We start from the raw sequence: 24,255 nt of genomic DNA, 5'->3' as shown, positions 1-24,255 counted from the left end.
TTGGGGGGTATGGAGTAATAACTTTCTTATAGAGCTGATGTAAGGTTTAAAGGAGATCACATACGTAAAGTGCACCAAGCACATACTAAAACATCACATTTTGGCTATGAATATCGTTACTGTGGCCGTGGCCAGAAAGAGGTAAGAAGAGGAGCTTTCACAGATGTCTCAAAGATGCAACAGCCCGTGAAGAGAGAGGATCTGTCAAAATGTGGAGATCTTCTACATTGCACTTGAGCTATTTCGAAAAGGGGAAGAGTATGGTCAAAAACTCCTTGCCTTGGTAGGTGCCACAGAGCCAGAGCCTGTGGAAGGGAGGATGAGATAGCGGGTGTGTTTGAGGTTGGGGTGGGTAGGACTGAGGCAGCAGAGAAGTGGCTCTGAAGAGTAGGGGAGGATCGAGAAACAAGAAAACTAGGAGGTTTGCTGCCACATGTATGTAATATGACTCGTGTCTTCTATTTTCCCTGCTAAGGAATTGATTTAAAATCTGCTTGGAAATTGATGATTACATTCCTCCATGTTACATACCCTGACACACAACCATGTTTAAATCATATTGGAAACTTAAAAATTGGACAGCTTTCTATCAGGGCAGAGTCTGAATTAAAGAGCTGATGTCCGGTCTCCTAGTGGAGGTAGAAGACTGGGCTAATACCTGTCACTAGCACTTACAGAGGTGTGAATTTGGTAAATCATTTCATCCTCTGAAGTGGTTTCAGCATTTGTGAAAAGAGGCAACTATTTGCCTAACACAATGTTGAGTTCAAGGTTATTCATAGCTCCTGCCAAATAAGAGATGCATTTGCTATTTTGTGTTAATGGAAAAGGATTTAAAAATTATGATATATTTAAACACGGTGCTACCAAATGCGCTTAAATATGCATTCAAACTGTATTCTTTTAATGAACTTTAATATTCTCAACTAGTATCAATGCTTTGTCATTATTAAGTATTGACTTCAATATTTCCCACCCCTCACCAGAACTCCTAGCACACACGCACTCGAAATGCTCTAAAATGGTATTTATTGGGCGCATGTGACTAACACCACAGTCACCTAAGCCCTGACTTGCCGGACACGAACGGACAATTAATTGGAATGATTGTAACAGCGTTTCTATAAACAGTGCTTCCTGGCGGCTTGCCCCGCGTCTAGCGCTGCACCGTCAGGAGTTAATCACTCCTACGACACCGGCCGCCACACGGTGAGAAGCCCGGGAAAGACGCGCCACGCTCCCGTGTGATAGTTTCACTTGTCTTTTTGGTTAGTTCTGCTACCCTAGTTCATGTCCCCGCTAGAGGAAACGTATTCCACCTCACATTAGACAGAAGAGCCTCGATTCACCGTGGAGCCTGACGGAAGGGCACTCCAGCAACTGAGCAGCTCGGACTTGGCACAGGCAGGGTCCACCCTACTCGCGGCCGGCGCGGCGCCTCAGTAACACCCCCTCCCCCGGAAGTTTGTGCGTCTCAGATGTAAGGTCTGGGAGTCACCTTGACCCTTCCCGGAGCGGTGGGGAAAGTTAGCTTGAGCTCGAGGGAGCATGAGTGAAACCAAAGAACACTTTCGCGAGTCAGCTACGCCGTCACGTTTTTCTGGTTTCAGGGTAGCTGAAGACCTAGAGAGTTTAAGGGTGACCAGAGCAGGTGGCAGGACTCCGCCCACCACCAAGCTTCCCCTCCTTCAGCTCGCACGCTTCACTCCCTTCTTGGGGTCCCACCTCTCGGGCGCGCGCGAAGAGTTGTCGCGCGGTGCATCCTGGGAATTGTAGTCCCAATGCAAGGAGTCGCCTCAGGAGAAACGACTCTGGCCTACATACCCCACAGTGCCTTGCGGCGCTGGCCGCTCCCGGATGTGTGCCTGGCGCCGGAAGAGAAGACGGCCCTCCTCTCTCCGCCCGGCCATCTTGTGGGAAGAGCTGAAGCAGGCGCTCTTGGCTCGGCGCGGCCCGCTGCAATCCGTGGAGGAACGCGCCGCCGAGCCACCATCATGCCTGGGCACCTACAGGAAGGCTTCGGCTGCGTGGTCACCAACCGATTCGACCAGTTATTTGACGACGAATCGGACCCCTTCGAGGTGCTGAAGGCAGCGGAGAACAAGAAAAAAGAAGCCGGCGGGGGCGGCGTTGGGGGCCCCGGGGCCAAGAGCGCAGCTCAGGCCGCGGCCCAGACCAACTCTAACGCGGCAGGCAAACAGCTGCGCAAGGAGTCCCAGAAAGACCGCAAGAACCCGCTGCCTCCCAGCGTTGGCGTGGTTGACAAGAAAGAGGAGACGCAGCCGCCCGTGGCGCTCAAGAAAGAAGGTAAAGCAGGGGCAGAATGTGGGGGAGACTGGGATGGAGGGAAGGAGCGAGAGGGCTGCCGGCTGCCGCTTGTTTCTGGAGCTCCGAGGGTCCGCGGGAGACTTTGCCGCCTATTTCCTCACGTTTCTTCACGCGACAAAAGCCAGGTCCTGCGAAGGTGCCAGGAGCGTGGTAGCCCCAAGTTCAAGCCACCGCCGGCGAGGCTCTCGGAGCCACCCCCTTCCCGCCTTAGGTTGTGAGCAGAGGAGCGTGGTCGGAGATGAGCTGCTTCTCGAGCGCGCTAGAAGTCCTGGGAGGCTGTTGCCTTCCCGCCGGATTCCTTGGTGGGCGAGCGCATGGACTGAGGTGCGGGGAAGCCGGCCACTCACCGAAGCTTTCCGTAGTTACGGAGGGGCTTAGGGTCCATCGCTGCTTACTGCGCAGAACTGCTCCTTTGAGGTGCTGTTGTTTCAGGCTCCTGTCCTGCCATCTTGTCCCACGACGGCGCGGAGTATCCCCGCCGAAAAGCAGGGGGTCGCTCCAGGCCATCGGACTTGCGGAGTAAGCTGCAGGTTGGGGTGCCGCGTGTGCTTTATTGTTTCTCCTCCACCTCTCAACTGTTAGGACCTTCTCAGAACTTGCTGGGGTGAGTTGAGCTGTTGGGAAATGGAGGAGTTTGGCCACACTCGACTAAGCAGAAGCGGGAATTATGAATGAAGACTGGTGATCGCAGGACGTCCCGAGGAACGTCCTCGAGTCACGATCCTCTCTAGACTCCCCAAACTGAGTCACGTGGTAGGGTCTGGGCCTCGTGGGTAAAGTGAGTGCAGAGGTTGTCACAGCATTAGTCGCAGCAGCGCTCTTTAGAGTCTGCAGCTTTTTTTTCCCCCCACATGTGCGTGAAGCATGGTCAGAGTTTCACTGGCGGTTAATAGTTGCTTCCAGGGCACTGTGAGTTTCACAGGATTGTCTTGATTTTTGCATTCTCATTACCAGTTTGTTACGGATGAAAAAGAGCAAGTAGTTCGAAGATAAGAACATGCATGATCAATAGCAAGCAGGTGTCGGACCTACGGTCTGAATCTCTAAAGCTGTATTTATATGTTGAAAGTTGAAATTACCCCTTCCTGCTACGTGCTTCTCTGAAAGGAGTTCTCATTAGCTTTAGTTGACTTCTGTGACATTCAACTAATTTTAAAAATCAAAACAATTTCCTCGTGGTAGGTTTTGTTTTAGGAGGCTTTTTGTTTTTTGTGTGTGGTTTTTTGTTTTTTGTTTTTTGTTTTTTTTGAGGACTTTTGTGAGGCTTAGAATGAAGAACCTCGGTCCTAGGTGGTAAATGAAAGAAAATAATTCTTGTGGTAAAATTATAGGTTGAGGAGAAACACAGTTGGAGTATTAGAAAGCATGTACATCACTTAGGCCAAGTATGTCTTCAGCCAGTTAAGCTTTATGGCAATCTAACACAACTAAATAAATCATTTAATTCGTGTGTTAAGTAACGCTGACTTGTGTAATTATTTAAACTATGCTTAAGCTTAAGAAAGTACACAAAAAAGTTGAGTGACGAATAATGTGTACCAGGTAGATGTGTTCACTCATTTTGAATGTTCAAAACATGAAGCATGTTTAAATGCCTGAGTTATTTTGATCATGAAGCCCATCTAAGAAATAAGCTCTTACCTGAAAAGTATTTTAAGTTACAAATGTGGGGAATGATTACGTAAAGTTAGAACTAAGACTTAAGTGTACCATTCAGTAAGTCTTTCCATGGGAAAACTATTCCATATTAGCTATCAACATTTTCCTTAGGCCAGTATTTCAGAGGACTCTTACTAAGTTGCATAAAATACAAGCATGTGCATGTAAATACAGGAAAACTGTTGAATGGACAATACCCGTTTTGAGATTCTACTGTCCTATTTACTGGGAATAAATCTGTAAACAAAATCCCTCCAGATAGTAGGAAGGTTAACCTGATTGTGTTCTGTGGTTTTGACAACACATGGTGACATAATGCTTGACATATTTTAGACAGATATTTAATGTTTATGTTTTATGAATTAATTTTGTAGCTTCTCTTGCCCATTTGAAGAACTTGAGAATTGACAGCAGAATGTCATTGAGAGTGTAGACCAGGGATTTTCTAAAACAGAATGGATGCCTTGAAACTAGTGCAGTTAGTGAGCTTGCAGGTTATACATAAGTATATCAAAAGAAGCTTGCATTTTTAAATGTCAGTCTTTTTCATTAGGTGAGTTTAATAAGTTTCTAAGATTCTGTAAGCTTAATATTGATGTTGGGTGGGGACGCCAACTATTGTTCACTTGGGTGTGTGTGGCTTGGATATTATTGCAAGGACTGGCTCCATAACTCCACCCCCGTACACTTTATTACTGATGACATTTATTTAAATACCTTGGTGTAAGGTCTAACATTTGTAGTCTATCTTGTATTTGTAGGAAATGAACTTCAAAATTCTGTTGAAGAGATTGATAGTTACTGTTTGGCTCCAGTTCCAGGCAATTGAACAATTGGGTGTGTCCTGATGGTGTTCTACTTTCTTAGAACCAAAGTGAAGCAGCTTAAAATCTTGTAAAACCAATTCCTCAGCTGCTGTATGACTTTGTCAGAAATTGGGAATTAGAGCATACCAACAATCTTAAAGTCATTAATTTAATCATCCATCTATTGATCCTTAAGGGCACCAATAATTTAAATTGGTTGCGTTTGTGGGGTTTCAAACATTACAGGAAAACCAGTGAAGGGGGAAATTAGTAAATGCTGCAGCTATCACTTAGTGTCACAAGTTTCTTATTTCTTACATATTGCTTAAAAGGGGTCTTATGTGTGTCTATTTGGTTTTTAAAGATTATTTGATAATAAAGATAGTTGTTAGGGCAAATTTTTTAGAGGACTGTCTCCATGCATAATAAGTAACTGTTTCCTAACTTGGAAGAACTTAGAGATGTAGGAGTGTGTACAAACATATATACACTTACATGTTATAAATTTTTAAACTATTTAATAGGGGAAGGTGGCCCTTTTTGTGTGCCTGCAGTTAAGAAGACTAAAAGATGACACTTTCTGGTTAAATGGCTGTTTTAAACTGAGGTGATGTTCTTTAATAATCCTAAATGCCGTATTTTCCTTTCAGATTTGTAATTCCATAGAATTATGAGTCTTAATTGCTTTTTTTTTTTTTTCAGATTAGATGGGATAACATAGTGTGGCCCTCACTTTTGTGAGGGGCCATATCTAGTGAGTGTGTTGATTTGCTTGGTTATGAATGGCTGCTGGTATTTTCTTTGGCATTTTAAAACCCAAAATGTATCACTTGCTTAACATTTTTTAAATTTAAAACTTTTTAATAAGAGACTGATACCTTGGAAAGCGACGGAAATAATGGTTGCTCAAATGATTTCCAAGTAAGTTATAGAAAATGCTTATGAGGGGGAGAATAACTTGGCAAACTAAATAGAAGTTTAAAACAAGTTTATTGTCTTTATTTTATTTATGTATTTGGTCCATGGTATGGATTGGAAGGTTTATTGTCTTTAAATGGCAGTTTCCCTAAGGTACTTTGTTACATTACACATTAGAGTTGCCCAGTGTTTGCTTTTTTCCAACAGGAAATGGTAGTGGATTGGAAGAGAAGCAGCTTTTGACAGTCCAGGCCTAAACTTTTTGTATTGCAAAAATAGTTTGCTTATGCAGATTATCTATCCTTTTAGGAATAAGACGAGTTGGAAGAAGACCTGATCAACAACTTCAGGGTGAAGGGAAAATAATTGATAGAAGACCAGAAAGGCGACCACCTCGTGAACGAAGATTCGAAAAGCCAGTTGAAGAAAAGGGTGAAGGAGGCGAATTTTCAGTTGATCGGTAAGTTTTTTTTGTTTTTGAGCCAGGATCTTGGTGTAACACCTAGGCTTGGAGTGCAGTGATGCAAGCGTAGCTCACTACAGCCTCTGCTTCCTGGGCTCAAGCAGTCCTCTCATCTCAGTCCTCCTGAGTAGCTGGGACTACAAGATCACACCACTACACTCAGCTAATTTTTTTGTAGAGCTGAGGTCTCACTATATATATTGCATGGGTGGGTCTTGAGCTCCTCTGCTTAAGCTATCCTCCTGCAATATTGGGATTACAGTCGTGAACCAAAAAAGTCTTCATATTTTGTTACTTTATAGAGTCACCGCTTAATGTTAAACTGTAAATTGGGAATAATTGCCAGGTAGCAGTCTGGCTAATTGTTTCTATTAGTTTTTGACAGAAACGTCTGTATGTGTGCATTGTTATGCTTTAGACCTTTGGGTGATGGTTCAAACTTAGGCCTCTTGTAATGGAAGCACTTTATTGAATTGATAACCAATTTCTTTTTCTTGCTGTCTCCAGATACAGAGTTAGAAGGCAAATACTGTTATTTATTAAATGTGTTTAATTTTTAAGTGTATTGGTAAATAGTGATGGACTGGATTATATATGCAATGAATAGCAGTGGAAAAGTATATGCATTGTTAGTAATGTTTTAGAGTACTAAAATAGTTTTCTTGTTCTGGGAGGCTTTCTTCTGGTTTCCTTTATGTTTAGAAATAGACTATTTTGAATTTTCTGAAGCATGTGTATTTATTGGTTTTTGAGCTGGTAAACATGTTCTGTATTTTTGTTTTTTTGGATGGATTTCCCTCATTCTGGAAACCATGGAAGTATAATTTATTTGTTTATATTATAGACCGATTATTGACCGACCTATTCGAGGTCGTGGTGGTCTTGGAAGAGGTCGAGGGGGCCGTGGACGTGGAATGGGCCGAGGAGATGGATTTGATTCTCGTGGCAAACGTGAATTTGATAGGCATAGTGGAAGTGATAGATCGTAAGTCTTACTGGTTTTTAGTTTATTTTAATATTTTAATCTAATAAACAAACTTTGAATTTCTAGAACTAAAGAGTATTATGTTAACTCAGTTTTGTTAGTTCTTTTTCACATTACAGTGGCCTGAAGCACGAGGACAAACGTGGAGGTAGCGGATCTCACAACTGGGGAACTGTCAAAGACGAATTAACGTTGGTATTCTGATTTTTAAAAAAATTCTGTACCTAACTAGAGGTTAATCCATACCTCTGTCAAAGTTTACTTGTCTCTGAGATAAGAATGAATGCTCTCCTCTGAGAGCTACTATAAGATAATGTCCTATGGGATGAATTTGGGTTGTAGTGTATTGAATGACTGGTTTTTCTATACTTCAATATATTTGTTACTCATTTTTTTCCCCATATGTATTTGTAGCTTTTCCTGAAACCCCACAATAAGGTTATTTGGGTATTCTGATTATCTTAGTGTCCTTAATAGTTCCTATTCTAGCTTTTGACTTTGTTGTGATTACAAAATTTGTTAAGCTGTAAAGCTTTGTTTTATAATTAACTGCCTTGTTCTGTTACTTTTTAAGTATGAAGTATATGAACTAAATAGTTTATATTATTTCGTTTTCAGGGTCTTCTGGGGAGTGTATTTAATAGGAAGGGAGTTAGAGAAAGTGAGGGCTGATGGTATTTTTGTATGAAGAACTCTTCAGCTACATGTAAATGGACCTAGATGCCTTTCTTTTTCTTTCTTTCCTTAGAGAGTCCCCCAAATACATTCAGAAACAAATATCTTATAATTACAGTGACTTGGATCAATCAAATGTGACTGAGGAAACACCTGAAGGTGAAGAACATCATCCAGTGGCAGACACTGAAAATAAGTAAGTGGTTTTGTGTGTAATAGTAATGACCCAGAATTGAAAGCACTGGATTTTGACCAATGAGATAACCCATAGATTTAATGCTGTTGCTTGATGGCTTCTTGTTTTTGACAAGGGAGACGTATTGTACCCTTATTCCTCAAAGAGTATTTAAAAGAATGCTTTTTCTTCTTCTTTTGATAAGAGACAGGGTCTCACTATATTGCCTAGGCAGGTCTGGAATTCCTGGGCTCAAGCATTCCTCCTGCCTTGGCCTTCCAAAGTGCTGGGATTACAGGCATGAGCCACTGCACCCAGCCCTTAAAAGAGTGCTTTATGTGTATATATTTGACTCTAATGCTTTGAAAAATAGACTATTTTAATGTGGTTATTTCTGTTTGATTAGTCATTTGATTGTCATACAACCGTACAAATTTTACTTTGAGATAGTTAAAAGTAGAAAATGTGGCCATTTTAAGATTAGTTCTGTCTTGAAGTTACTTCCAATGTAAAATTTGGAACAGAGCATGACTGGCCTGTTTTTAAATGTGTGAAGAGAGCAAAGATCAGAGTATGTTATTCACGAACGTTTTTTCCTTTTTTTGAGACAAAGTCTCATTCTGTTGCCCAGGCTGGAATGTAGTGGAGTGATCTTGGCTCACTGCACCCTCCGCCTCCCGGGCTCAAACAATCCTTCTACCTCAGCCACCTGGGTAGCTGGGACTACAGGTGCCTGCCACCAGGCCTAGCTAATTTTTGTATTTTTAGTAGAGCAGAGTTTCACCATTTTGCCCAGGCTGGTCTTCAACTCCTGAGCTCAGGCAAGCCACCCACCTTGGCCTGCCAAAGTGCTGGGATTACAGGCGTGAGCCACCTTGCCCAGCCCTTCACTAACTTTTCTTTTTTTTTTTCTTTAATGCCTGGCTAATATTTTATATTTTTTAGTAGAGAGGGGTTTCACTGTCTTGGCCAACTGGACAGGCTGGTCTTGAACTCCTGACCTAAGGTGATCTGCCCTCCTCGGCCTCCCAAAGTGCTGGGATTACAGGAGTGAGCCACCACATCTGGCCCTTCACTAGCTTTTAAAATTACATGGTTTTTTTTTTTTTTTTCTTTTTTCTTTTGCTTTTTCGAGACAGTCTCGCTCTGTCACCCAGGCTGAAGTGCAGTGGCGTTTTTTCGGCTCACTGCAACCTCCGCCTCCTGGGTTCAAGCGATTCTTCTGCCTCAGTCTTCCGAGTAACTGGGATTACAGGCGTGCATCACCACACCTGGCTAATGTTTTGTATTTCTAGTAGAGACGATTTCACCATGTTGGCCAGGCTGGTCTCAAATTCCTGACCAAAGTGCTGGGATTATGGGTGTGCGCCACGGCACCTGGCCTAAAATTATGTTTATTTTGTCAGTTATTTGTTATAGTATTGTGGTTTAAAGTCTTGGATTACAGGTTATTTAGGACAGTGATTCCTAACCAGAAGCATATTCAAGTTAGTTTGGGGGTGGGAGGGGCAGATGCTTTCTAAACTTGCCCTTTTTTTTTTTTTTTTTTTGAGATGGAGTTTCACTCATTGCCCAGGCTGGAGTGCAATGGCGCAATCTCGGCTCACTGCAACCTCTGCCTCCTGGGTTCAAGTGATTCTCCTGCCTCAGCTCCTGAGTAGCTGGGATTACAGGCATGTGCCACCATGCCCGGCTAATTTTGTATTTTTAGTAGAGATGGGATTTCTCCATATTGGTCAGGCTGATCTCCAACTCCCAACTTCAGGTGATCTGCACACCTCAGCCTCCCAGAGTGCTGGGATTACAGACGTGAGTCACTGCGCCTGGACTTAAATTTTTGCTTTTCTTCAGGAAGAATTGCTCTTATGGTGAAACACTGTTAATGATGGGAGTATCATATTCCATGGATTTGCTGGGATAAGGAAAAATGATATACTATTGGAGGGAGTAGATAAAAGTACCTAGTATTGGGTGATATTTCGAACTTGGTAGTAAAAATTTATGCAAAACTATAATGGAATCATACTTTTGCCTGATAAACAATGAAATTGTGATTGGTGCCTTAAATGAACCCTATGCAACGTTAAGTTTCTCGTAGTGGTCAACATAACTTTTTTGTTTGTTTATTTCTTTGAGACACAGTCCCCTGTCTCCCATGCTAGAGTGCAGTGGCGCAATTTTGGCCATTCTGAGGTTCAGGCGATTCCCCTGCCTCAGTTTCCCGAGTACCTGGGACAATAGGTATGCTCCAGCATGCTCGGCTAATTTTTGTATTTTCAGTAGAGACGGTTACACCATGTTGGCCAGGCTGGTCTTGAACTCCTGGCCTCAAGTGATCCTCCCGCCTTGGCCTCCCAAAATGCTGGGATTACAGGTGTGAGCCACCGCATCCAACCACAACTGTTTAATAGAGCCCATGTTGAATCACTCAGAGTGATCTGCAAATATTGTAACTGTTTACCAAAAGGTACTAATGTGTTGATAGGGTATCGGTAGCAAATCCTTAGCTCAGTACCCAGGAATGAAATTGAAGGTGTTTGGTTTAAAGAAAATAATTATCCATCACATTAGAACTGTCTCTAATCTTACTCCACAGTAGGGAAGAATCTGGGCATAGCATATGGAAGTATAAATTTAAGAAACACAACATTGGCTGACTTTGATTAACTAGCTTATATATAGCTTCCAGAGCTTCTGTTTGGTTTTTATTTAATCCTTACAGTAATTCCTGAAAGGTGGGTGTCATGCCTCCAAGATACGATAAAAGGTATGCTAAGTTATATTCCTGGCTGTGTCATAACATGGGTAACCAGGACTTTTTTTATATTCTTGGATTTCTCATCTGTAAAATGACTGGGTGGACTCAGTACCCAATTCAGTGTGAACTTGCTCTAGAAAGTTGTTTTTTGTTTTTTGCAGCATAGATATAACTGGAGGAAGTTTTAAGATAGGATTTGTCAAACAGTAAAGGGCAGCATCCAGGGAGATATTTGAGCTCTAAAGCTAACTGAATCATCTGCTATCTTTGGAAAGAAGGGCTCCCCAAATAGCAAATGACTTGTTTGATGACAATTGCAAATTGAGATTATACTAAAATAATGGATCCCTAGGCCAGTGCTTTGTTTCTGTAAAAAGAGGAAAGGATCATATTCAATAGTTACGACTGGAGAATTATATTTGGAAATAAATGGTTTAGTATTAAATAATGAAACCAGTGTGTGTTTGTGGATAGTTCTATTAGCAGTGAATCCTTGGCCTCCTTTTCATATACAGGTTGGTTTGAAAATTGGAGTATAAGGATTTTAGGATTTGTAGAAACATGGCTATTGTTTTTATTTGCTGTGTTAGTTGCCGAAGTAAAGCATAGAGGAACAGTGTTTTTATATTCCAAAATCTGAACCCTGGTTGCTGACAGACATCCTTCTGTCAAGAGAATTACCTTCTTGTGTGTTATTAAGAATTACGTTTTTTGGGAATTATGGAAATTAAAAATGTGGTTTAGAAGAAGATAGGCTGAGGATTTTACCTAAGAGGGTAGTTTTTAAACAAGGTACTGTTTGGTTTTTTATTTTTTGAGACGGAGTCTTGCTCATAGCCCAGAATGGAGTGCAGTGGCGTGATATTGGCTCGCTGCAAGCTCCGCCTCCCGGGTTCACCCCATTCTCCTGCCTCAGCCTCTGGAGTAGCTGGGACTATAGGGGCCCGCCACCACGCCTGGCTAATTTTTTGTATTTTTGGTAGAGACGGGGTTTCACTGTGTTAGCCAGGATGGTCTCGATCTCCTGATCTTGTGATTTGCCCGCCTCGGCCTCCCAAAGTGCTGGGATTATAGGCATGAGCCACCGTGCCTGGCCGTTAACTGTTTTTAAGAAATGTATATTTTAGTATTAGTAAAACCTGTTCTAGGTTGTATTACTGATAAATGATCATTTAAGAGTTCATGAGGATGAATTCTATATCCCTTATTTGTCTATAGTCAGCAAACACTGAATTCCTGGTCTCTACCAAGTTGCTTAGTTACACAGGAAACTAGGATACCCTCATCCTTGGATAATCTTTCTCTAAAAGATTACAAGGTTAACTTTCTTAATTAAAATCATAAATTTGAAATACTTTTATGTAAATTATATCAGCTCTCCACCAGGTATAAAACTTGAAAACCTTTTCACAGGGAGAATGAAGTTGAAGAGGTAAAAGAGGAGGGTCCAAAAGAGATGACTTTGGATGAGTGGAAGGCTATTCAAAATAAGGACCGGGCAAAAGTAGAATTTAATATCCGAAAACCAAATGAAGGTGCTGATGGGCAGTGGAAGAAGGGATTTGTTCTTCATAAATCAAAGAGTGAAGAGGTAAAATTAAGTTTTGTCGTGTTTGAAAATGTTCAGATGTGACTTGAATTGTATTTATAATTTTTGTTTTAAAATTTCACATGGGTGATTTGTCTATAAAAAAAGCTTTACATAGGATCATTTGGGGCAGATAATTTGCTTTATAAGGAAAATAAACTGTATTAGCACATATTCTAAGAAAGTCCTTCGATCAATTCATAATTATGTTTTATGTGGTAGAGATGCTTTTTCCTAAAAAGCTGTTAGTGGTGTATTGTGTAATTACTAGTGTTCAGAAATGTGATAGTTCTTTTTAAAGTTGTGGTTGTATTTTTGAAATCTTGCCAAACTGGGGATCATTAAAGGACTTTGGTATTATGGTGTTAGGTTGAAATCTTGACGTTTTCATATGGCTTAACCTAAAATGTAAGTGACTTCATTTGGAATTCAACTTTTGAAACTGGCTGCCTATACCATATGTAATGGCCAGGACACTCAGTAAGTGGTAATATGCATCTTGTCTAAGGAATGATGGCTTTAAAAACCAAAGAATATGTGAGTTTTACTTAAGAAACATGGAAACTAGTGAAAATACAGTTGACTTGTTGAACAACATGAGGGTGCTAGGGGCACTGACCCTGCAGATCAGTGCACATGTAACCTTTGACTGCCAAAACTTAACTACTAATAACCTGTTGACTGAAAGTCTTATTGATAACCAGTTAACGTATTTTGCATGTTGCATATTATATACTGTAATTTTACAGTAAAGTAAGTTAAAATGTTGAGAAAATATATTTACTGTTCATTAAGTGGAACTGGATCATCACAAAGGTCTTTATTTTGGATAGGAAGAAGAGGGGTTGGGCTTGCTTATCTCAAGGCTCACAGAGGCAGAATGTTCAAATCCAAGTTGTTCAAGGGTCAGCTGTATTGGAGAAAGTCACATTGATGGCTTTTGAATTTGGTAGCTTCCGTTTAAGCTTTGGGGTGTGTTCTTAGAGGAATGTTTCAGTGCCGCTCCCTGTTTTGGGCTTGTATGAGTTTTTAAAGCCAAACTATATTATTTCTTCTCCTACATTTTTTTTCTATATCAGCTTTCTTTAACCTTTTGACATTTGTGTTTGATTTATTCATATCATAAATTGGGCTGTGCCAGAAATCCAGACTGCAAGTTTTATCATCCTAAGGTAAAGTTAAATTAAAATATTGTGAGGGCAAACACATTTAATAAGGTATTAGTTGTTTTTATTTTTTTTGAGACACAGTCTGACTCTTTCGCCCAGGCTGGAATGCAGTGGTACCATCTCTGCTCACCACAACCTTCCGCCTCACGAATTCAAACAGTTCTTGTGTCTCAACCTCCCCAGTAGCTGGGATTATGGACATTTGCCACCACGCCTGGGTAATGTTTGTATTTTTAGTAGAGATGAAGTTTCACCATGCTGGCCAGGCTGATTTCTAACTCCTGGCCTCAAGTGATCCACCTGCCTCAGCCTCCCAAAGTGCTGGGATTACAGGCGAGTGCCACCATGCCCAGCCGATACGCTTAATTTTTTAAACTGCAAAATGGCTATAAGACAAACTGGGAAACATTGTAAAATAAAATGGAGGTTAAAAAGATTTAAAGTTTTTTTTAGGTTTAGAGATGATTTTTAACATTTACTTCATATGAATAGTAAATGAGGATATTATCTTTTTTTAAGTCCTGTAGAGAAAAAACTGCATTAGAACACTTGGTTTTTGCCAGGCACGGTGGCTCACACCTGTAATCCCAGCACTTTAGGAGACTGAGATGGGTGGATCACCTGAGGTCGGGATTTCAAGACCAGTCTGACCAACATGGAGAAACCCCATCTCTACTAAAGATACAAAATTAGCCAGGTGTGGTGGCTCATATCTGTAATCCCAGCTACTCAGGAGGCGGAGGCAGGAGAATCACTTGAACACAGGAGGCGGAGGTTGCAGTGAGCTGAGATCACACCACTGCACTCCAGCCTGGGCAACAGAGCAAGACTCTTTCTCAAAAAAAATTTTTTTAAAAGCTGTTTAACTTGTACATATCTTCATTCTCATGACAAATGTGAGGTAGTTAAGAGGAAGGAAGAAACTGTTCACAAATGGAGAACTGTGTGTTACCATGTTATTGACAGAGCTCAGAGTTTCTGTTTTCTACTGCTCATTCTCTGAGCGCTCTAGAAAGAAGGAGGCTGGGCACAGTGGCTTACACCTGTAATCCCAGCACTTTGGGAGGCTGAGGCGAGCAGATTGTTGAGTTGAAAGTTTGCGACCAGCCTGGGCAGCATGGCAACACCCTGTTTCTACAAAAACTATAAAAATTATCTGGATGTGGTTGCATGCACCTGTGGTCTCAGCTACCTAGGAGGCTGAGGCAGGAGAGGATCACTTGAGCCCAGGAGGCAGAGGTTGCAGTGAGCCAAGATCGCATCACTGCATTCCAGTCTAGTTGACAGAGCAAGACTGTCTCGAAAGAAAAGAAAAGATTCCCCCAAACCCCTGCCCCAAATTTATCCCAGTACAATTTCTTAGTATCTGCAGGGGATTTGTTCCAGGACCCAGAGATACTAAAATTTTCGGATGCTCAAGTCCATTATATAAAATGGCATGGTATCTGCATATAGCCTAAACACATTTTCCCAAATACTTTATTTTTTATTGTTTCTATGTTTTAGTTTTTAAAAAAAAGAACAATTTACAGTTTTGCTTGTCATCCTTGTGGGGATCATGCTAATAATCTTTGTATCATTCCACTTTTAGTATATATGCTGCCAAAGTATATATGCTCAAATACTTTATTTTGAGACAAGGTCTTAGTCTGTCGTATAGGCTAGAATGCAGTAGCATGGTCACAGCTTATTGCAGCCTCAACCTCATGTGCTCAATCGATCCTTCTAGCTCAGCCTCCTGAGTAGCTGGAACTACATGCCTGTGCCAGCTTCTGGACTCAAGCAGCCCTCCTGCCTATGCCTTCCAGAGTGTGGGATTACGAGTGTCAGCCACCACCCTTGGCCTTACTTTTTATTGTTAGATGGTTGGTTGGTTTCATTTTTTTCTGAATATTTTTGATAGGTGGTTTGCAATTAATTGAAAGCATTGGTTTGAAAGAGCAAACATTTAAAAATCACACAATTAGTATATATAATTCATCTTAATTTGCTGGTGTTTTTGTGAATTTGTTTTTATGTTTCTAGGCTCCTTTAAAATTCGTATTAGAGCCTTCTATTGCCTTACAGTGTGTTGGTGTGGTACAGAGGATTGACGTTTAATACTAGTATGAGTTGATGTAAGGGATGAAAACATGGGTGAAAACACAAAAATTTATTTGTATTTTAAAGGCTAGTTATTACCAGTTGTAATATTTTAAGTTGAATCTAATGGAATTGTAATAGTACAAGTTCTAATGAAAGAAGAAAATGTTCTTTATCCCTTTAGAAAAGAGGATTTCTTACACGTATTTAGGAAAAGAAAGCTGTACTTTAAAGTCCCATAGGGACAGTTTTCAACTAGAAGATTAAAACCCATCCCAAGCATGGAAGAAGACATCAGGCATGGAGCAGTGTAGAATTGTCTGGCTTTTTGCTTTTTTCTCCCAGACTGGGTCATGTATCTTAGACACAAATAGAAAGGATCTGGATTTCACAAACATGACTTCATTTTTAAGAAGTTTCTAGCTGGGCATGGTGGCTCATGCCTGTAGTCCCAGCACTTTGGAAGGCCAACACCAGCAGATCGCTTGAGCCCAGGAGTTTGAGACCAGCTTGAGCAACACTGCGAAAACCTGTCTATAAAAAAATACAAAAAAATTAGCCAGACAGCCGGGCGCGGTGGCTCACGCCTGTAATCCCAGCACTTTGGGAGGCTGAGGCGGGCGGATCATGAGGTCAGGAGATCGAGACCATCCTGGTGAACATGGTGAAACCCCGTCTCTACTAAAAATACAAAAAAATTAGCCAGGCGTGGTGGTGGGCGCCTGTAGCCCCAGCTACTCGGGAGGCTGAGGCAGGAGAATGGCCTAAACCTGGGAGGCTGAGCTTGCAGTGAGCCGAGATTGCGCCACTGCACTCCAGCCTGGGCGATAGAGCGAGACTCCGTCTCAAAAAAAAAAAAAAAAAAAATTAGCCAGACATCGTGGCATGTGCCTGTAGTCCCAGCTACTTGGGAGGCTGAGGTGGGAGGATCGCTTGAGCCTGGGAGGTGGAGGTTGCAATGAACCCAGATCGCGCCACTGCACTCCAGCCTGGTGACAGTGAGACCTGGTCTCAAAAAAAAAAAAAGGTTCCTGTGACACATTTAAGCTGTGGATTTATTTGTGCATAGCTTTACAAGATTCCCCTCTTACGTAAAGTGTGTAGTGTTTCACTTGAATTTGTAGCTCTCTATATTTGTGTAGAAAAACATAATGGTTTTATATTAACAGAAGATGCTTCTGAAAAGTTTGTATGGAATAAGGTCGTTGCCCTAGTTATAGTTGAAAGAGTGTAGAACAGAGGTTTTCTTTTTGACTTGCATGTTCTTTTTAACTTCAATGATAGTAGTAACCTTATATGTCACCTCTCCAGAGGTCTTCATCAAGGATTCACATTGGAGTCCTGATCTGAAGGACATATTTAAAATGTACTTGTCCAGATTTCACTGCTAAAGATTATGATTCAGTAGGTCTGGGATGGGCTTCAGCCATTTGGGTTGATTGTGATAGCATATATGTCTTTAGTTGAGGACTGCTGATATTACCTGCAATTTTGAGATAGAGAAAAGTGAAGGAAATTATTCCTCCAAGATCATTATAGCTGAGCCCTAGCTTGTTACCTGTGGAGGCATTGAGACGTTTGTTCACAGAAAGTACAGTTTGGATTTTTGGTCTTTTTAGAAGAAAGCTCATTATTTATAAATTTTGCGACGTTACTTTTCTACTAATAACCCAGTCATCTTCACTTACATTTTTAGGCTCATGCTGAAGATTCTGTTATGGACCATCATTTCCGGAAGCCAGCAAATGATATAACGTCTCAGCTGGAGATCAATTTTGGAGACCTTGGCCGCCCAGGACGTGGTGGCAGGGGAGGACGAGGTGGACGTGGGCGTGGTGGGCGCCCAAACCGTGGCAGCAGGACTGACAAGGTAATTTAAGACTTTGTTTTCCGTTTATGTAATTTAAGGACCTCTTAGAAGTCACTGGCTGGGTCCTTTTGGGAACATAAGAAGTAGAAGTAGTAGCAGTGTCTTTAAGAAACCACGTGTTGGCGGGGCGTGGTGGCTCAAGCTTGTAATCCCAGCACTTTGGGAGGCCGAGACGGGCGGACTCCGTCTCAAAAAAAAAAAAAAAACAAAACGAGAAAGAAACCACGTGTTAGGTTATATTTTTGTTTAAAGCACTTAAATGTCTTTTTGTATAGTACTGTAAGTAGTGTTAAGTTACCACCCTTTTCAATTCTTACTAGGTGCCGGTCATGGTGCTGGGCTAGGCATTTTATGTACTTAATGTCATTTAATTCTTGTTACTGTGATGACATTCTCATTTTCCAGACAAGAAACTCTGGTGTAGTGAATCAGGTTAACTCTTGACCTTTGCTAAGGCTTACCTGAAAAGCAATCTGTTCATTTTGTTAATTCCTAACTGCTTTTTAGGTCCCTGCTTAATAACCATTGTGTTCCTTGTATAATTCCTCTTGTGACACTCATGATTGTTGACGCTTTTTTCTTTTACTAGACTCTTCTGAGAGAGCTGGGATTCATTTTTGTCTTACTTTACTTTCCTTTTTTTTTTTTTTGAGATGGAGTCTCGCTCTGTCGCCAGGGCTGGAGTGCAGTGGCCGGATCTCAGCTCACTGCAAGCTCCACCTCCCGGGTTTACGCCATTCTCCTGCCTCAGCCTCCGGAGTAGCTGGGACTACAGGCGCCCACCACCTCGCCCAGCTAGATTTTTGTATTTTTTTAGTAGAGACGGGGTTTTACCGTGTTAGCCAGGATGGTCTCAATCTCCTGACCTCGTGATCCGCCCATGTGGGCCTCCCAAAGTGCTGGGATTACAGGCTTGATCTACTGCGCCCGGCTTGTCTTACTTTACTTTCTATAATCTCTCCGATGCCTTGAACAGTATATGGCACAAAACAAGTTCTTAGAGAAATATTTTGATGAATCCCAAGTAATTGATAGATATGAACTCAGATCTGATGATTGGAAACAACCATAATGTCCTCCTAAATTCTCAACACCTTACAAATTTGGGGACCCACCTGCTTGATTGAGTCTGTTTTTGATTATTATAAGGGTAACTTATCACTGCCAGTGTAATGATACTTTGTTCCTCCCTCTAAGACCAATCCTTTTTTTTTTTTTTTTTTAAGATGACGGTTGTGTTTATGGGCTTTTCCCATATTTTTTTTTTAAGTTCTGTTATTTATACTTAAGGCTATAAAGAGCAGTTTGGACTCCTTTTTTTGGACTTTTTTTTTTTTTTTTTTTTTTTTTTTGAGACGGAGTCTTGCTCTGTCGCCCAGGCTGGAGTGCAGTGGTTGGATCTCAGCTCACTGCAAGCTCTGCCTCCCGGGTTCATGCCATTCTCCTGCCTCAGCCTCCTGAGTAGCTGGGACTACAGGCGCCCGCCACCTCACCTGGCTAGTTTTTTTTTGTATTTTTTAGTAGAGACGAGGTTTCACTGTGTTAGCTAGGATGGTCTCGATCTCCTGACCTCGTGATCCACCCGTCTCGGCCTCCCAAAGTGCTGGGATTACAGGCTTGAGCCACCGCGCCCGGCCCTTTTTTTGGACTTTTAACCTTGTTGATTATTGCTACTTAAGTATGTTTCTTAGCATGCTTTCACATTGATGCCATTCTTATTTAGCAAGTGGAAAAAGTATAAGAATTCTGAACAACAATGCAAATTCACATACATAATTGCTTGTGAATCTATTCGTATGGTTTACTGGAAAAAATAAAACAACTGGGCTGGGCACATTGGCTCATGCCTGTAACCCCAGTACTTTGGGAGGCCTAGGTGAACAGATCACCTGAGGTTGGGAATTTGAGACCAGCCTGGCCAACGTTGTGAAACACTGTCTCATTAGCTGGGTATGGTGGCACAGCCCTGTAACCCAGCTACTTGGAAGGCTGAGGCATAAGAATCCCCTGAACCCAGGAGGCAGAGGTTGCAGTGAACTGAGATCATGCTATGCACTCCAGCTTGGGCAACAGAGTGTAAGACTGTCTCCAAAAAAAAAGAAAAAAACAACCCATACTGTTACTCTGGAATGAAAATAGGTCTTGATAGAAATTTAGGACAGGGCTCATGGCAAATATATGTAGTTTTTTTCTGATCCATAATTTTGTCTTGATACGTTTTACCTAGAGTTTAACAGTAGGTGTGTGTTTTTTTTTTTTTTTTGAGATGGGAGTCTCATTCTGTTGCCTAAGCTGGAGTTCAGTGGCACAGTCTCGGCTCACTGCAACCCTCGCCTCCTAGGTTCAAACTATTCTCCTGCCTCAGCCTCCCGAGTAGCTGGGATCACAGGTGCCTGCCACCACGCCCAGCTAATATTTTGTATTTTTAGTAGACAGCGTTTCACCATGTTGGCCAAGCAGGTCTCAAACTCCTGACCTCAGGTCGTCCGCCCGCCTTGGCCTCCCAAAGCACTGGGATTACAGGTTTGAGCTACCGTGCCTGGCCAACAGTAAAATGTTTTTAGAATTCTATCTTAATGTGGACACTAGCTAACAATGTAATTTTGAAGAATTGAGAACTGTGGTTAATTTTGGTTTTTCTTTTTCAGTCAAGTGCTTCTGCTCCTGATGTGGATGACCCAGAGGCATTCCCAGCTCTGGCTTAACTGGATGCCATAAGACAACCCTGGTTCCTTTGTGAACCCTTCTGTTCAAAGCTTTTGCATGCTTAAGGATTCCAAACGACTAAGAAATTAAAAAAAAAAAAAAACAGACTGTCATTCATACCATTCACACCTAAAGACTGAATTTTATCTGTTTTAAAAATGAACTTCTCTCGCTACACAGAAGTAACAAATATGGTAGTCAGTTTTGTATTTAGAAATGTATTGGTAGCAGGGATGTTTTCATAATTTTCAGAGATTATGCATTCTTCATGAATACTTTTGTATTGCTGCTTGCAAATATGCATTTCCAAACTTGAAATATAGGTGTGAACAGTGTGTACCAGTTTAAAGCTTTCACTTCATTTGTGTTTTTTAATTAAGGATTTAGAAGTTCCCCCAATTACAAACTGGTTTTAAATATTGGACATACTGGTTTTAATACCTGCTTTGCATATTCACACATGGTCAACTGGGACATGTTAAACTTTGATTTGTCAAATTTTATGCTGTGTGGAATACTAACTATATGTATTTTAACTTAGTTTTAATATTTTCATTTTTGGGGAAAAATCTTTTTTCACTTCTCATGATAGCTGTTATATATATATGCTAAATCTTTATATACAGAAATATCAGTACTTGAACAAATTCAAAGCACATTGGTTTATTAACCCTTGCTCCTTGCATGGTTCATTAGGTTCAGATTATAACTGATTTACATTTTCAACTATATTTACTTTTTAAATGTGTGACTTTCCCATTTTAAAATCTAAACTAGACATCTTAATTGGTGAAAGTTGTTTAAGCTACTTATTGTTGGTAGACACATCCTGTCAAGTGAAGTAGTTTTATAGGTATGGGTTTTTTCCCCCCCTCCACCAGGGTGGGTGGAATAAGTTGATTTGGCCAATGTGTAATATTTAAACTGTTCTGTAAAATAAGTGTCTGGCCATTTGGTATGATTTCTGTGTGTGAAAGGTCACAAAATCAAAATGGTGCATCCATGATCAGCAACCATTTAACCCTTCCTTGTTCTAAAACAAAAACCAAAGGGCACTGGTTGGTAGGGTGAGGTGGGGGAGTATTTTCATTTTTGGAATTTGGGAAGCAGACAGCTTTACTTTATAAGGTTGGAACAGCAGCACTATCCATGAAATATAAACCAAAAATCTTTACTATTTCCTAGATTGCTATTATTTGGTCCTAAGTTGAGTATTCCACAGAAAGTGGTAATTATCTTTTCTCTCTTCCTCCATTAGAAAATTACGTTAATAATGGATTCCTATAATGGGAGCATCACTACTTATTAAAACACACATAGAATGATGAATAAAGTTTTCTAGGATTGTCTTTTATTCTGCCACATTTATTGATAAACTGAAGGAATTTTTTAAAAAGTTTTAAGAATCATTTGTCACGTCATTTTTAGAAATGTTCTACCTGTATATGGTAATGTCCAATTTTAAAAGTATTGGACATCTTCAGTCTTAAACATTTATATTTAGCTGATTGGTTCTCACATATACTTCTAAAAGAGAAATTTTATGTTATAAGAGTTACTTGTTTGGATTAGATTTATTCTCAGTTACCTGCCATTGTGACATTTTAGGAAGGAGGTAATTGTTTTTAACGATGGATAAACTCGTGCTGGTGTTTTGGATCTTATGATGCTGAGCATGTTCTGCACTGGTGCTATTGTCTAATATAATTTTATATTTACAAACATGTGCTACCCAGAGATTAATTTAGTCCATATGAACTGTTGACCCCTTTTGAGACGGCAACATACGCACTCATAAATCAGTGTGTTTAGACTTTTCAAGTATCTAACTCATTTCCAAACATGTACCATGTTTATAAACATCTTGATTTCTAGCAACATGCTATAGAAAACACCTGCTATTCAAAACACAACTTCTCAGTGTCATCCATTGCTGTCATGAGAGACGACATAGCAATATCTAGTATGTTGCAAGCTTTCAAGATAGCCTGAACTTAAAAAGTTGGTCCATTAGTTGTATCTGATGGATATAAATTTGCCTCCTAGTTCACTTTGTGTCAAGAGCTAAAACTGTGAACCTAACTTTCTCTTACTGGTGGGTAATAACTGAAAATAAAGATTTATTTTCATGCTCACTTCTTAAAAGTCATAAAAACAATCAAATAGGATCATGTTTATTGTCATGTGTTTCCTGGTTTCTGACCTGTGTGCACACCCCTGTGTGCTTACAATTTTTAAATTGAATTTTATATGGGGTTTTTATTTGCTAAAAACCAGGCTGTTGAATCACATTTGGGAAGGGTACTTATCTTAATGACTAGTGACTTAATTGGGAAAGTTGAATTCTTGTAAGATACAAAATCCAAGGACTTCTTGGATTTAATCTAATTGTCACTTCTTAGCAGATCACTTTTTTGATAATGAAAGTTAAGCATAATGCTACTTTTTATTGACAAACTGGCTATAATAGTCTAGGGGAAAAATTCCTAAACAGATACAGATTCCTAAAGTAATAGTGGCAGCTGATATTTCAGTGAACTTTTATCTTGATGCGTTTAAATGGAAGTAATACCAGAGCTGACATTTTTAAGGCATTTTTACAGCTTGAAATGAAATGATTTATTAGCTATTTTGAGACCTGTGGAGTTATGCAAGAATTTTAAAAAGTGACACCATATACATCTAGTCAGTTCCTTTACTCTTATTTTTTGAATGGAAGTAGGACACATCATTTCCAGGATTGTAAATATATTTGGGGCTTGTTTTTGGTGTGGGTTTAAAAGGAGGATATTAAGTATTCATTCTAATTTTGTTATTTTTCTAGCTGCCAGAGATGGTTGCACTGAAATAGAAAAATAGGAAGTTGCATACAAAGCCTCAGTGTGTATTGGATTTTGAAAATACTAGATTGGGGCAATTCCTTTTGTACCAACCTAACATGTCTTTAGGAAAGTACCATCATATGGAAGGAAACAACAGGTATTAAAAGGTTCAAAGGAATGAGAAATAGGAAGTTGATAGAACCTAATCGATGTTGACTTTAAAGGTAAGATTGTTCAGGTATGTTAGTGGACATCTAGCCCAATGGTATAGCAAATTCCAGAGGTCTCAGGTGCATGTAATTGTACTTTCTAAAGAAGGTAAACTCAGTAGATTATAACCCAGATATTTGGATTACACTGAGATAAATATGTAAAGTTTTAGCAAGTCTGAACATGTACAAGCCAGATCTTTAGGTTGACTAAGAAAAGCCCAGAAAGTTCATTATTTACTGTGCTTTGTATGGCATAACTGGTGACAAGGCAGTAAAATGATACATATTTGAACTGGACCATAGTAATTAAATGATTGATCAATGTCATTTGCAAGATAATTGTCAGTTTGAGATTAATAGTAAGTGGCAGCTTCCCAGAAATTTGGTTTGTTATTTGGCCCAAGCTGTGCCCTGGGATTACCTCTTAATCTTGCTTGACTTTTAAGTTCAAATTTGGGGGTTATGTGAAGTGACTGAAATAAATCAGACTGAGGAAGTCGGTAATTTCAAGAATATAGAGAAAGCATGGTTGTAATCTAAACATGAGAAGCTTAACTTTAGGAAATGGTTAGAATATAAATTGCTAAAACCATCAAGCTTTTGGTCACAGATGAAAATAATGAACATTGGAAATGAATGCCATTTAAATAAAATGCTATATGTAAGCCAGGGTCAGCGAAGTTCAGCCTGTGACCTGTTTTTTTTGTTTGTTTTTTTGTTTTTGTTTTTGTTTTGGTGCATCCCTGGGTTTAAAATGGTTTTTTAGGCTTGTATAGGATTTTTGAAAAGCCCACAAAAAAATGTAGGCAGCCCAGCATAAGATACCACCCTTCACGGAAATGTTTGCTGACCCCAGAACTATCACTCTCAGGTTACAAGAGTTTGTTTTTTTGAGATAGTCTGGCTGTGTCACCCAGGCTGGAGTGCAGTGGCATGATCTCAGGTCACTGCAACCTCCACCTCCTGGGTTCAAGCAGTTCTGCTTCAGCTTCCCAAGTAGCTGGGATAACAGGTGTGCACCACCACACCCAAGAATCAC

General features: G+C 40.5%; 1 protein-coding gene and 1 pseudogene across 4 annotated transcripts; one reads left to right on the top strand and one right to left on the bottom strand.

The window, feature by feature from the left end:
- The first annotated feature begins 1,531 nt into the window (after positions 1-1,531).
- On the top strand, positions 1,532-23,996 carry SERBP1 (SERPINE1 mRNA binding protein 1). Of its 4 annotated transcripts, none has more exons than XM_033225252.1 (8): positions 1,532-2,307; positions 6,021-6,171; positions 7,019-7,159; positions 7,279-7,350; positions 7,953-8,030; positions 12,181-12,358; positions 17,303-17,476; positions 20,125-23,996. In XM_033225252.1, exons 1-8 carry the CDS (start codon positions 1,782-1,784, stop codon positions 20,179-20,181), a joined length of 1,377 nt encoding a protein of 458 aa, XP_033081143.1. In that variant the 5' UTR covers positions 1,532-1,781; the 3' UTR covers positions 20,182-23,996. The 4 variants fall into 4 exon arrangements, with proteins under 4 accessions (XP_033081143.1, XP_033081141.1, XP_033081142.1 ...); XM_033225250.1 differs by having other exon boundaries at positions 7,908-8,030; XM_033225251.1 differs by having other exon boundaries at positions 7,261-7,350.
- LOC117094002 lies at positions 15,035-15,135 on the bottom strand (annotated as a pseudogene).
- Positions 23,997-24,255: the final 259 nt, after the last annotated feature.

The sequence above is a fragment of the Trachypithecus francoisi genome, unplaced genomic scaffold, assembly GCF_009764315.1.
Source record: "Trachypithecus francoisi isolate TF-2019V2 unplaced genomic scaffold, Tfra_2.0 Lachesis_group12, whole genome shotgun sequence".
NCBI classification, from domain to species: domain Eukaryota; kingdom Metazoa; phylum Chordata; class Mammalia; order Primates; family Cercopithecidae; genus Trachypithecus; species Trachypithecus francoisi.
This window is presented reverse-complemented; position numbering and strand designations above follow the sequence as displayed.